General features: G+C 37.4%; 1 protein-coding gene across 1 annotated transcript; it reads left to right on the forward strand.

The window, feature by feature from the left end:
• Nucleotides 1–1,772: 1,772 nt before the first annotated feature.
• Nucleotides 1,773–8,760, forward strand: LOC137043671 (uncharacterized). Its single transcript, XM_067419993.1, has 13 exons — nucleotides 1,773–1,946; nucleotides 2,800–3,005; nucleotides 3,103–3,240; nucleotides 3,384–3,522; nucleotides 5,149–6,019; nucleotides 6,101–6,242; nucleotides 6,348–6,491; nucleotides 6,582–6,640; nucleotides 6,740–6,915; nucleotides 7,306–7,706; nucleotides 7,827–7,923; nucleotides 8,016–8,205; nucleotides 8,374–8,760. The coding sequence occupies exons 1-13, from the start codon at nucleotides 1,824–1,826 to the stop codon at nucleotides 8,514–8,516; spliced, it is 2,829 nt and encodes a 942-aa protein (XP_067276094.1). The 5' UTR covers nucleotides 1,773–1,823; the 3' UTR covers nucleotides 8,517–8,760.
• Nucleotides 8,761–12,432: the final 3,672 nt, after the last annotated feature.

The raw sequence follows: 12,432 nt of genomic DNA on the forward strand, positions 1-12,432 counted from the left end.
ACTTCTTTCGAGTAATAAAGTATTATTGTAAGTTTATAATATGCCATTGAAAATACATACGGGTGAGGGGTTCGAATGCTGGTCGCCATGTTGCCCCTCCATCTTGAAAGTACTTTAGCCAAAGAGGGACATACCCGTAAATTCAAGCTTCACTTTTTGCGTTTTAACACTCGATGGCACCGTGTCGAATGTCAAGAGGGGGATTGTCATGTTAATCTTGGACTAAATCGGCCGCTGTAGGAGTTCAAACGAAATCAGAAATGAGAGGAACAGAAACTATTATACATGGATGGTCATATACCTTTTCACCGCTAGATGGGGGAAAATATCACACAGTGTAGCTTTAACTCATGATGTTATAAACAAACATGACTCAACAATTAACAATGGAATATTTCTAAAATAAAATTGCAATTAAGTTAATGCTCTAAAAAAGTTAGCTCCTGAAAGCTAATGCATCAAATTATGTTTTCGAACTTAAATCCATTTATTTATTTATTTTGAAGATTAAATGCAATACTTGAATTTCTGATGAATGAGAGAGAGGAGAGAGAGAGAGAGAGAGAGAGAGAGAGAGAGAGAGAGAGAGAGAGAGAGAGAGAGAGAGAGAGAGGGAGAGAGAGAGAGAGAGAGAGAGAGAGAGAGAGAGAGAGAGAGAGAGAGAGAGAGAGAGAGAGAGAGAGAGAGAGAGAGAGAGAGAGACCTTGAGCAGCTCATGAAAAGGCTGACTGGTCACATTTATAGGTGTGACTCTATAACAACATTGTACCTGAATAGGTAAGTAGACAAAGGCTAAACTGAAGTTAAAAAATCAAAACACAATACATTGTTGCTACAATTTCCTGGTTGGTCTAGGGGAGGAACGCAACAGCGAAATGGGTGAGTGTGCAAAAAAAAAAAAAAAAAATTATCCAGCCCAAGTATTGTTTTACAGAACAATAACCCAAATGACCACATTATATTTAACAAAAGAAAATTGTCTTTATTTACAAAATCAAGCAAAAGGACAAAAAGAGGGCATTGCCAAGACAACACCTAACTAAATCAAACTAAATCAAACTCCTCATTAACCAAACTACCTATCTAAAATAAAAAAGTAAACAAACTGCATGTGAAGAAAACACACACACACACACACACACACACACACACACACACACACACACACACACACACACACACACACACACACACACACACACACATACATTTCCCCTCAAGCTGTGCATTTGATATATGATTATGGTTTTAATGCAGTTATATCATTCCAACTTTTATCAATCACTATCAGGCAAATTTCAAATCTGGAATAAACTTTTAAACTCTAGTTAAGGCAGGTTATGTTTGAATAAGCAAACCGGTTTTGTCTATAGATTATTTTAAGCAGGTCATTGTTGTGCAGGCATCCAGGAAAAAATGACAACAAAGCTAAAAATATTCACTGAGCTACTTAAATTCTAAAAGCTCCAACTCAATGAAGAATCTATTATTTGCAATGATATTTGTGATATTTGTTTTGATATGTAATACCATATTTGACAGTGAATCTGTGCAATGAAAGATAGAAAGCATTTAGTAATTTTTGTAATCTCCTAGTGGAGGTGTGTGCTTTTGCAAGTAAGGTCAGATCAGTTTCTAGTTTCAGATTTTAACCATGTGACTTTTGAGAAAAAGCAAGTAACTACCTCTAGTTTGCGTGTGTGTGATTCAATGCAACACTTTTTTGAACCCATCCCTGAATTCCTGCTCACCTTCGATACCTATATAAACGCAGGTGCCCGGGTGCAGATCACAGGTAGAGTGAGCTCAGGGTCTAAGGTGCCATGATGTTATCAGCCCTGTTGTTGGACCTCCTGCTTCTCGTGTCCATTGCTTCAGCAGAACACCATTATGGAGGCTCAGTGACCTTCAGTCCTAAGGGAACCAATGCAGATGGGAGCATGAGGGTGAGAATTTATTCATTATTTGAATTTTAAAAAAATCTATGAAATACTGGGATTATACACTGTAAAATAAATAAATAAATAAATAAATAAATAAACATGGCTCCAATTGTAGATTTTCTAGTGGCTGATCGCATCAACATTTTTCAGTTTGCTGAATTGAAATTCTGTGAATTGATGCAATTTAATTACCAGAAATTCAATTCGGCCAACTCAAAAATTTAGATGTGATCAGCCACTAGAAAATTCAATTGGAGACCTGGATTCTTTTACAGTTTATGAATTATAAAAAACTGCTTTTATTCATCAAAAACTTATTTAATTTTTTAAACATTAGTTATGTCTTGCAGATAAAAAGATTTAAAAAAAAAATCTTCAAAATAAATAAATAATGTCTTCATACATCATTAATATCTTTATATGACTAAATAATTTAATTTTATAAAATATAATCATTATTTGACTTTATTATTTAATTTTTTTAACTTAAAGGTGACCCAAAAATAAATATTGTGTCTTCATGCATCCTTAACCTACCTATTAAATCTATAATATTTTTCTGAAGTCACTGATCCCAATACAGTATTTATGAAATTTAATTCCACACTCACACATTCCACACTCACGCATAACTTAACTTATCGGTTGATCATGTAAATAAATCAGATGGTAAAAGTGAAAGAACATAATATTTTATGGTGAAAGAACATAATATTTAACATTTGATGAGAACTGATTAAAATACTGTAATAATATTTATTGGTGTTTATATAGAGCATTTCGGACTGGTCTTTCGGAATGCATCCATATACAGCAACAAAAAAGTATTCTAACTCTAGTAGTGCTCTACCAACAGATTGAGTTTCGAATCAAGCAAACCTATGACTGGTGCGATTACAGTCAGTGGTACTGTATCTCCGGGAATTGTGGCAATGAATACAGAACTGGACAAGGTCAAATCGATAGTAGCTCCAATGGCAGAAGTGGCTATACCAACAGCTGGTGCCAAACGGAAAGTATTATCACAAGAAACATCTATGGAAACACACCCTTTGACCTACGGTAAGTAATTAAATCAGTTTTAAATCATTTTAAATATTAAATAACTGAAATATTGAATTGCCTATTCATCGTAATCTTCAATGTATCATCATCACAGGGACTCCTCGTGCTGCTGGGTGCCCACAGTGAACGCTGTTAATTCTTGGTTCCTCCAGACACACGTAGATCTAGGCATAAGAGCTGACACTAACCAACCCAACCGATCACCAGTCACAACTATTTTGCAATTTCTACGGTAAGCCTTATTTTTTATTGAATGTAGTTTTCTATGAACACGGTTAATGGACATGGTGAGAATGGAAACAAAGATGCATGGTTAGTAACTGAAAATCATTATTTTGTCAAATTTTTGTCTAATTTAGTATGTTTTTTCATTAGTGTTCCCCAAAACTGTCCTCGTACATATCAACTGATGGCCTACGACCCAGATGGTGACCAGGTCAGATGCAGATATGGAACTCAGCAACAATCTGAATGTGCCAGGTGTGACCAGCCAAGTGGTTTCAACGTAGATCAAGTAAGAAACAGACCAAATTATATGCTGCAATATTTTTTATGTATATTGACGTTTATTTTTATTGACGTATATTGGCAAAATGAATCAGTTAAATCCCCATGTGAAATTGTTATATTAGGGTTATATTTGTGTGATAGTGAGTGTTCGCCAAAATAACGACAGATAACAACATGGGGAAGTCCCCGAGTAAAAATTATCAATATGCAAATTCAATATGGGGAGAAGTGATTTGTGATGATTGAACTAGAGAGTGTTATATTGGTCCGAAATAGAGAACATTCTTTTGAACCTTTTTACTGAATGAGCACTGTCCAGGAAAGAGAACGATTTAGGATGAAACAATGCACAAGAATGAATCTTTCCAAAAATTAGATATGGAGGACAGTTTAAGACAAACTAATTCAGTATAATAAATCTTTTCTGTCCTAAATAGCCTACAAGAGTGATTCCATTTGGTTGTTTACCTCCATTCGCTCAGCAGTAAAGTAACGCAAATACTGCATTAATAACAGCGATCGATGCGCTAAAGCTAAACAATTCTAATATTGTTGGTTTAACTTTAAAAAGTAAGTAACCTGGTTGCCTTCAAATTTTGAGTTTATTGAAATCAAAAATTTGAGTTGATACAATAAAGGAAATTGGTTTAATAAATAGAAACTCAAAATATTATTGTATCTGAATCACATTAAAAAAAATTGCCTGGATGCCAGCCGAACTCAGCCCCGCCCACAACATTTGAGCCCGGGGAAGTCAGCCTGGAATTGATCCAGTAATTATGCCTGAACAGAAACTGTTCGCACCAATGAAATTGTCAGGGCGGGCTTTAGGAGATATATACATCACGTATATGCATTCGCTTTCACCATTTCTCTCAGAAATGATGATCATGCTGTTGTTAAATACTCTGTGTATCCTTAAAATCTTTTTTTACAACACCAGCAAAGATCGTTTATTCCAGCCTGCGTGCAGACAGGGTTGCCAAGTTTTTTAACTTGGGGGGGGGTTGTGATATATCTTGGCAAGGTTGCCTGCTAAAATTCGCATTCCTGGGTCTATATATCACATAATTGAGGTCACTTCAACCTGCGGACATGGAAAACAACCTTTGGGAAAACCGCAGACTTGGCAACACAGTGCAGTTGAGTTCTGATGACATTTGACAACTAACGTTATGCGTCGCTCAGTTGCTCTAATTGGTTGTAGGTCTATCCAATTGAGGTCTTTCCTGGTTCGGTCTAAACACGCCCCATAATCACAGCCCAATGGAAACGCACACAATTACCCAATATGCTTACACAATCTTTTAATATTTTTTTAATAAAAGTTGTCGATTTTCAAAAAAAAAACATTTTATTAACTACATTTTTTAATTTCAATGAACTCAACATTTTAAGGCAACCAGGTAACTTATTTTAAAATATTTTTTTACAGTGTACACACATGGTGCATTCATAGAAAATATACAAATGACTTATATACAACAGATATTGTTATTTTGTCGTTTAATTTTATTTACACATCATTAGGATATTCTGCCAGCTTTTTTCATCACTCTGTTGAGAATGATAAACTCAATAAAAGCTGCCAGAATGAACAGTCATAATGAGCATCTCAATTCTTTATTAGACTGCCTGTACACTAGACTACAGCTATACCTACAACACAGGCGTCTACGGATTTGAGCTGATTCTGGAGGATTACCCAAGGAAACACACCACTCTGGCCTATACTGATGGATCCAGCTCTTACAGATGCTCTCTGACTGGAAGACACAGTATGTCAATAGGCTCAACAACAGCATACCCATGGTTTTACCAAAGTACCACGACTATACCATGGTGGCAACAGCAACAAACTACAACTTCTCCTTCATGGTGGTGGTGGTGGCAACAGCAACAGACGACCCCAGCTCCACCTACAACTACGCCATGGTGGTGGCAACAGCAACAAACTACAACTTCTCCTTCATGGTGGGGATGGTGGCAACAGCAACAGACGACCCCAACTCCACCTACAACTACACCATGGTGGTGGCAACAGCAACAAACTACAACTTCTCCTTCATGGTGGGGATGGTGGCAACAGCAACAGTCGACCCCAGCTTCACCTACACCTACGCCATGGTGGTGGCAACAGCAACAAACTACAACTACTCCTTCATGGTGGGGGTGGTGGCAACAGCAACAGTCAACCCCAGCTCCACCTACAACTATGCCATGGTGGTGGCAACAGCAACAATCGACCCCTGCACCTCCTACAACTATGCCATGGTGGTGGCAACAGCAACAATCGACCCCTGCACCTCCTACAACTATGCCATGGTGGTGGCAACAGCAACAATCGACCACTCTACCTGCATCCCAGTGGTGGTGGTGGCTGCAGACTACAGACTCAACCACAACAACAAGGTCACCACAACAGTACACGACTTCCGTAGGTTCACATCAGCGTTCTTACGAACCTTTCAGCAAGATCCCTCTGCAATTCGCTCTTCTCGGTAAGGCTTTCTCAATGCTAAGCAAAAAAACAAGATCCTCATTTTAGTGTCATCACTGATTTCTTATTTGAATCACTGCAGTTGATTCATCTGTTCCTTCCTGCACTGAGGGGCATTACATTCCTCGCTTTGTGTCACCAACGCCACGCAACAGAGAAGAAATCCAAGCCACACCACTCCATGAACTGGAAATCCGGGTTAAGGCTACAGCAGCTTATTCAACGTGAGGGCTCATGTTGGAATCAGGCCGAAAACTGATGATGATACAGAAAATAAAAATATTTTGATTATGAGATGGGTGTATAATGCACTTTCTTTTCATTCCCAGGGTTTCTAATGTCATTATCAGTGGACCACTGAATATAACCAAGCATGCTTTGAGCAATGGAGAGTATGCCATCAGATGGACACCGATGAAGAGTGACCTCGGGGATCATTTCCCTGTGTGTTTCATTGCTGAGAGCATGAGCGGGTGGGCAAACTGTCCATTTTATCCTAAATCTAGCAGCTAGCAACTTTTAACATTAACTGAATTTGATAAATATTACTAATTTATTTACAGAAGCAACGTTTATCAGTCTGAAATGAGATGTGTCATTGTCACCGTTGGACACCAGGCTGGTTAGTAATTCACTTCTTTTACTTGGGACAAATGTGTTGAAGCACAAACAACAGTGCAATTTCGGTAAATAATTCTGAATGATTTATCGCTTTTTACAGTGGATGCAAATGTGATTTGCACTGGGACCAACATAGTGATTGAAATTGAGCAGCTGCACTCTGTCGGGCTCCACAAAGACTATCTGCGACTCAACGATCCTGCCTGCACTTTGGACTCAAATGGCACTCATGTGTTGGCAAACTTTTCCCTCAATGCTTGTGGTACCATGATTGAGGTAAAACTTTTTTTTGAGGGCGCAAAATCAAGGAACAGTTAGCACAAAAATAACATTGTTGTCATCATTTCCTCATCATGTCCTTCCGAACCCATTTAGTTTTCTGTGAAACACGCTAGAAGATATTAGGCAGAACTTGTCTTTTCTAAACCATGAATGTGAATGGTGATTTTATACTACAAGAATATTTATTTAATTATAAATTTTGCCATCCAATTTCATTATATTGAACAGGGAAGCTTGGACTTTCAATGATCTCCTTTAGCATTTCACTGGTTGTAATGACACTGGTCAACTGTGGATGGTGGAAACTGGCAAATGATGACAGAAATTCAATTTTAGGGTGAAACAGTGCTGTTTATATCTCATAATCAACTGTTTTTATTACAGGAAGATGATCAGTACATCATTTTCAAGAATGAAATTTTCTCAACTGATGACCCAAACAGCATAATTACCAGAAAACATGAAATAGAGATTGAGTTCTCATGTCGTTTTGAGAAGAAAAACAATCTCTCACTGGAGTTCACTGCACGGAGACACACAACCACCATCACTGAGAGAGGCTTTGGAACCCTCACCTACAGCTTCGGGCTCTTTAGAACAGAAGATTACTACCAAGAAATAGACATGACCTCATATCCAGCAGAGTATGAGCTTGGGGAGATGATCTACATGCAGATTGAATCCCAGTCTTCAATCAACAACACCGAGCTTTTCGTCGAATCATGTGTAGCGACACCATACAATGACCCCAACACCCAAACGTCCTACACAATCATCCAGAATGGGTACGGACAATTGACAGTGAGCTGCAGACACAAATTAGCACTGGTAAACAGTGAAATTCATTCATTTACAATTGATCTGTTAGACTTATACAGCATGTCTTCGTCAATCATTTTCTTTAGGTGCATCTTGGATGAAACTGTGCAGTTCTACACCAGCCACCAACCAATGGTCCGCTTTGGCTTGCAGGCCTTCCAGTTTATTGGAATGCATGATCAGGTGATTAATTAGTCTACAATGAAAACAGTAGCAGACAACATACAAACACATCATCCAGAAAGCTGTAACATCATCTGTTTCTTTCTCTCTAGGTGTTCATTAGCTGTTCTGTGATTCTGTGTGAGGCAAACAATCCCAACACCCGCTGCTCTCAGGGCTGCGTCAACAGCACAGTCGCCCCATCATTCCACCACCATCGCAAAAGAGAGGCTCCCATCCAGACCGGCAGTCACTTAGTCTCACAGGGTCCCCTGCGGCTGAAGAGGAGCGTAGAGAGTAAAGGTGACACCTCAGAAATAACACAACATATAAGAATATTTTTTTAGAATGTCATGCTATTTTGAAGGTGCATTGAGTGTTGTGCTGGCTGAAATCACAACCGAGTCTTTTAGGATGATTTGCGAATCACTTGTAATTTTATTAACCGACACCTTTGTGCGTTTTCCACAGTGTCCTCCACGGTCTTAAACCTGAATGTGGTTTTCATTGCCGGATGTCTCCTGGCAGCTGTTGGCATGGTGTGTGGGGTTCTCATCTACAAAACCAAAAGACCAGGGATCAAATATCAACCTCTTCAATCAAATGAGATTTAATGGATCAAAGACTACACAATTATTTCATCTTTGCTCTCTCTTGGAAGATGTGTTTCTGTTTGACCACTTTTAAATATGGTTTTATAATCCATACATGGTGATTGTTTTAGATAAAATATGTAACTGTTTTGGTCTATTAGTGCATGTATTTGTCTTGCACCTTTTAGATTGTTGATGGCAAAAAAATTGTATCTGACAGATTTAGAAAGAATAATGGACATCCACTTAGAGAAATAAACATACCTCCTGTATTGTTGTTTTTGTGTGTGTTTTTTTTTTAAATGTTAACCATTTCTGTGAATTCAATCAGCATTAGAAAATAGTGCATTATTATGCAGTAGAAATGGCAGGTGAAGTGAATATCACGGCACCTGTTAGTGGGTGGGATATAATAGGCAGCAAGTGAACAGTTTGTCTTCAAAGTTGAAGTGTTAGACGCAGGAAAAATTGGCAAGTGTAAGGATTTGACTGGGTCAGAGCATCTCCAAAACTGCAGCTCTTGTGGGGTGTTCCCGGTCTGCAGTGGTCAGTATCTATCAAAAGTGCTCCAAGGAAGCAACAGTGGTTAACCGGCGACAGGGTTATGGACAGCCAAGGCTCATTGATGCACATGGGGAGCTGAAAGGTGGATCCTGAAATCGAATGCTGCTTCAATATACTGTATATATCCAAATTAAATTAATAATCAAAGCATTAATCAATTTGTATCTTCCTATATTATTATAATGATTCTTTCCCGTTATGATTTGGCTTAAGAGAAACCACTGATTGTTAGGCTTCCAGATATGAACTATGGATTTGTCTTAATTTATTATATTTTATTCATTTCCTTTTTAATTTTACTGAAACACTAAAGAGTCAATATGAATATTGCCTGTACTCTCACTGAGAGAAAGCGCATGTTATCAGTATGTTTTGGGGAACATTCTTGTGAGAACTGGACCTCAAACCTTGGAGAGACTGTGTATCTTTGTATGTGTGCAGTATTCTGTGTCACAGATCAGTGTTGAGAAGGTTGATTACAAGTATTTAAAGAGATGGGAGGACTTGTTGCTCTGGACAAGCTGGTGCCTGCTCCAGATCTGGAAGGTCACTATGGGCCTGACGCTGAAAGCATCAACAAGTGACACGTCTATGGAGACGTGCATCTGATTTACTGAACAGTCAATTTACCATGGCTGTTCATTTTCATTTTATCAGAATCATCCACCTTACAGTAATAACGTGGATAGACCTTGAAAGCAGTATAAATGTTGGGACAATTGTATGTACGAGGGGCAGGGCAACGAGACAGGGAGAGAGGGAGCGCGGCCTATAACTTCTTCTGATGAAATGGCCCGTGTGGTGTGATCAAACAGACAAGCTACTTTAGCTCAGATTACTCAAGAAGTTAATGCCGATTCTGATAGAAAGGCATCAGAATACACAGTGCATCAGAGTTTGTTGCGGATGGGACTGTATAGCCACAGACCAGTCAGGGTGCCCATGCTGACCCCTGTCCACCACTAAAAGTGTCAACAGTGGGCATGTGAGCATCAAAACTGGATCCCTGAGCAATGGAAGGTGGCCTGGACCGATGAATCACATTCTTTTACATCATGTGGACAAAAAGAGGGACCAACACAATATTACGATTGCTTGATCAGTGTATATTATCAATGGTGGTTCATGTATGCAAACCGGTGAATCATTAATCACATGAATATTGAACTGCTTACATAACCATGAACATATTAAAAAAATCTAACAACTAACTTTTAGCAACAGCTTTTTAAAAAAATTCATGAATTCATTTCCCACTAGAAACATGTGTCCTTAAAAACACAAATAAAATCGTATAAAGTTTTTAACTGGAATATTCATTACAATTAATTGCAATTACATTAGCTCATAAGGAAAGCGGTAAGAGTTCTGGTTGAGGGGATTGCTTCTAAATCTTGATCAGGTTAACATTCTGATGTTACACTGAGACTGCAGAACAAATGTTAGTCGAGAAGGCCGAAACTGCATTTAGGGCAATGGTGTGACTGAAATGTGAGATTGCTGTCACAACACTGCAATGTCATCAATTAATCAATCAATCAACAATTGTGAGTCTGTGTTTATATGCCATGTCTCCATGACACAACTACAATACTTGATCATACAAGTCTTAAAATGAAAGTACAAGTGACCAACAAAGCAAATACTTTAAAAACAGTCTATTGACAGGCATTCCACTCACATATTCAGGTGCAACGCACCATCAAGAAGAATCTGTGCACTCCATTCCACAATATTTACAGACAGCACAAAAATAAGTCAGATTGACTATCAGTGTTGACAATGTGACTATACCTTTACAAGCTGCTCAGTAAACCCACACTTGTTTATACTTTATTTTGACATTTTTAGACATAACTATCTTCTACTATATCTACAAACTAACTAACTAACTTTACAACCACAGGTCAACTAACTCATTAATTTGCAACTATTATTAGGTTAGGTTACAGTTAGGTAATATGTTAACATGTACTTGCAAAGAAACTTTTATTTAGTAGAATGTCTGTTGGGAAGCATTAAAATAAACTGTTAGCAGATATTAAGCTAGTCAATACTCTAACAACTGCTAGTTGACATGTAGTTGGAAAGTAACTTATAGTTAGTAGACTGTAAAAAAAATATATTTTAAAAATAAGTTATCTGGTTGCCTTAAAATTTTGAGTTCATTGAAATTAAAAATTTGAGTTAATACAATGAACATTTTTGAGAAGCAACAACCTTTATCTAAATATTATTAAAAGGTTTTGTAAGCATATTGGGTAACTGTGTGTGTATTATTTGTGATGACGCAGCCAAATTGTGCTATTTTTATTATTTTTCACAGTTTTTATGTGGTTCAGACACAATAATATGTATTAAACCAATTTCCTTCATTGTATCAACTCAAATCTTTAACTTCAATAAACTCAAAATTTTAAGGCAACCAGGTTACTTACTTTTTTAAGTTAAACCAGCAATATATTTTTTTTACAGTGTAGAATGTTTAGTATACTATCAAAAAACCTTTAATATCCAAATAACCTTTCCATTGCACAAAAGGTTCTTTGTAGTGCAAAAAAGTAATTCAGACTATAAAATAGTTAGAAAAAAATGTTCTTTAAAGATCCTTTCACAAACATCTTCTATGGCATCACTGTGAAACCCCATTGTTGGTTTTTCCTGGCACCTTTATTTTTAAGGGTGTACAGAACTTTTTGAAATTGGCTAATATAAATATGATTCTCAGGTCCTAATGACTTACTGTTAAATCATGTCAGACCTGAGCTGAGAAATAAAAGGTTGTAATGTCGTTCTACCTGTCCGGTCTGAAATTCTCCATTAACAGGCATTACCTGATGTGATCTTTCATTTCATCACTGTTGCGTTGCATCCTTCGTGCAAAGCACAATTCAAAAGTGTGTTTATTTTTCATCTAATTCCTTTATATACAGCTTCCAGCTGTTATAAATGCATCAGCAAGTGAAATTTTGGTCAAGCAGGTGACATTTGAGAAAGCAAATAGGTATTGTTTAAATGGATTTGTATCTTATTTCAGCTAATTGTCACATGAGAAACTGAAATAGAGCAAAGAAAAAGAGGGAAACTTTCTTATATTCATTAACCTACAATCAACTAATACAGAGATATCCATTTTCCGATCCAGAGTGAACTTTGCTGTCAGACACAAAATATTTGGCACTGAAACTGCAATGAATGAAAGAGTTCTAAAGACGTATTTGCTATGGCGAATGTTAGTTTCACATTTAAAGATCTAGATTCCTCAGAAGACAAAAGGTTTAATTTGTCAACATTAGTTATTGTATTAACTGACATGAACTAAGCATGAGCAATACATTTGTAACTGTATTTGTAAATAAAAACCAAGCTGTTC

The sequence above is a fragment of the Pseudorasbora parva genome, chromosome 16, assembly GCF_024679245.1.
Source record: "Pseudorasbora parva isolate DD20220531a chromosome 16, ASM2467924v1, whole genome shotgun sequence".
NCBI lineage: Eukaryota > Metazoa > Chordata > Actinopteri > Cypriniformes > Gobionidae > Pseudorasbora > Pseudorasbora parva.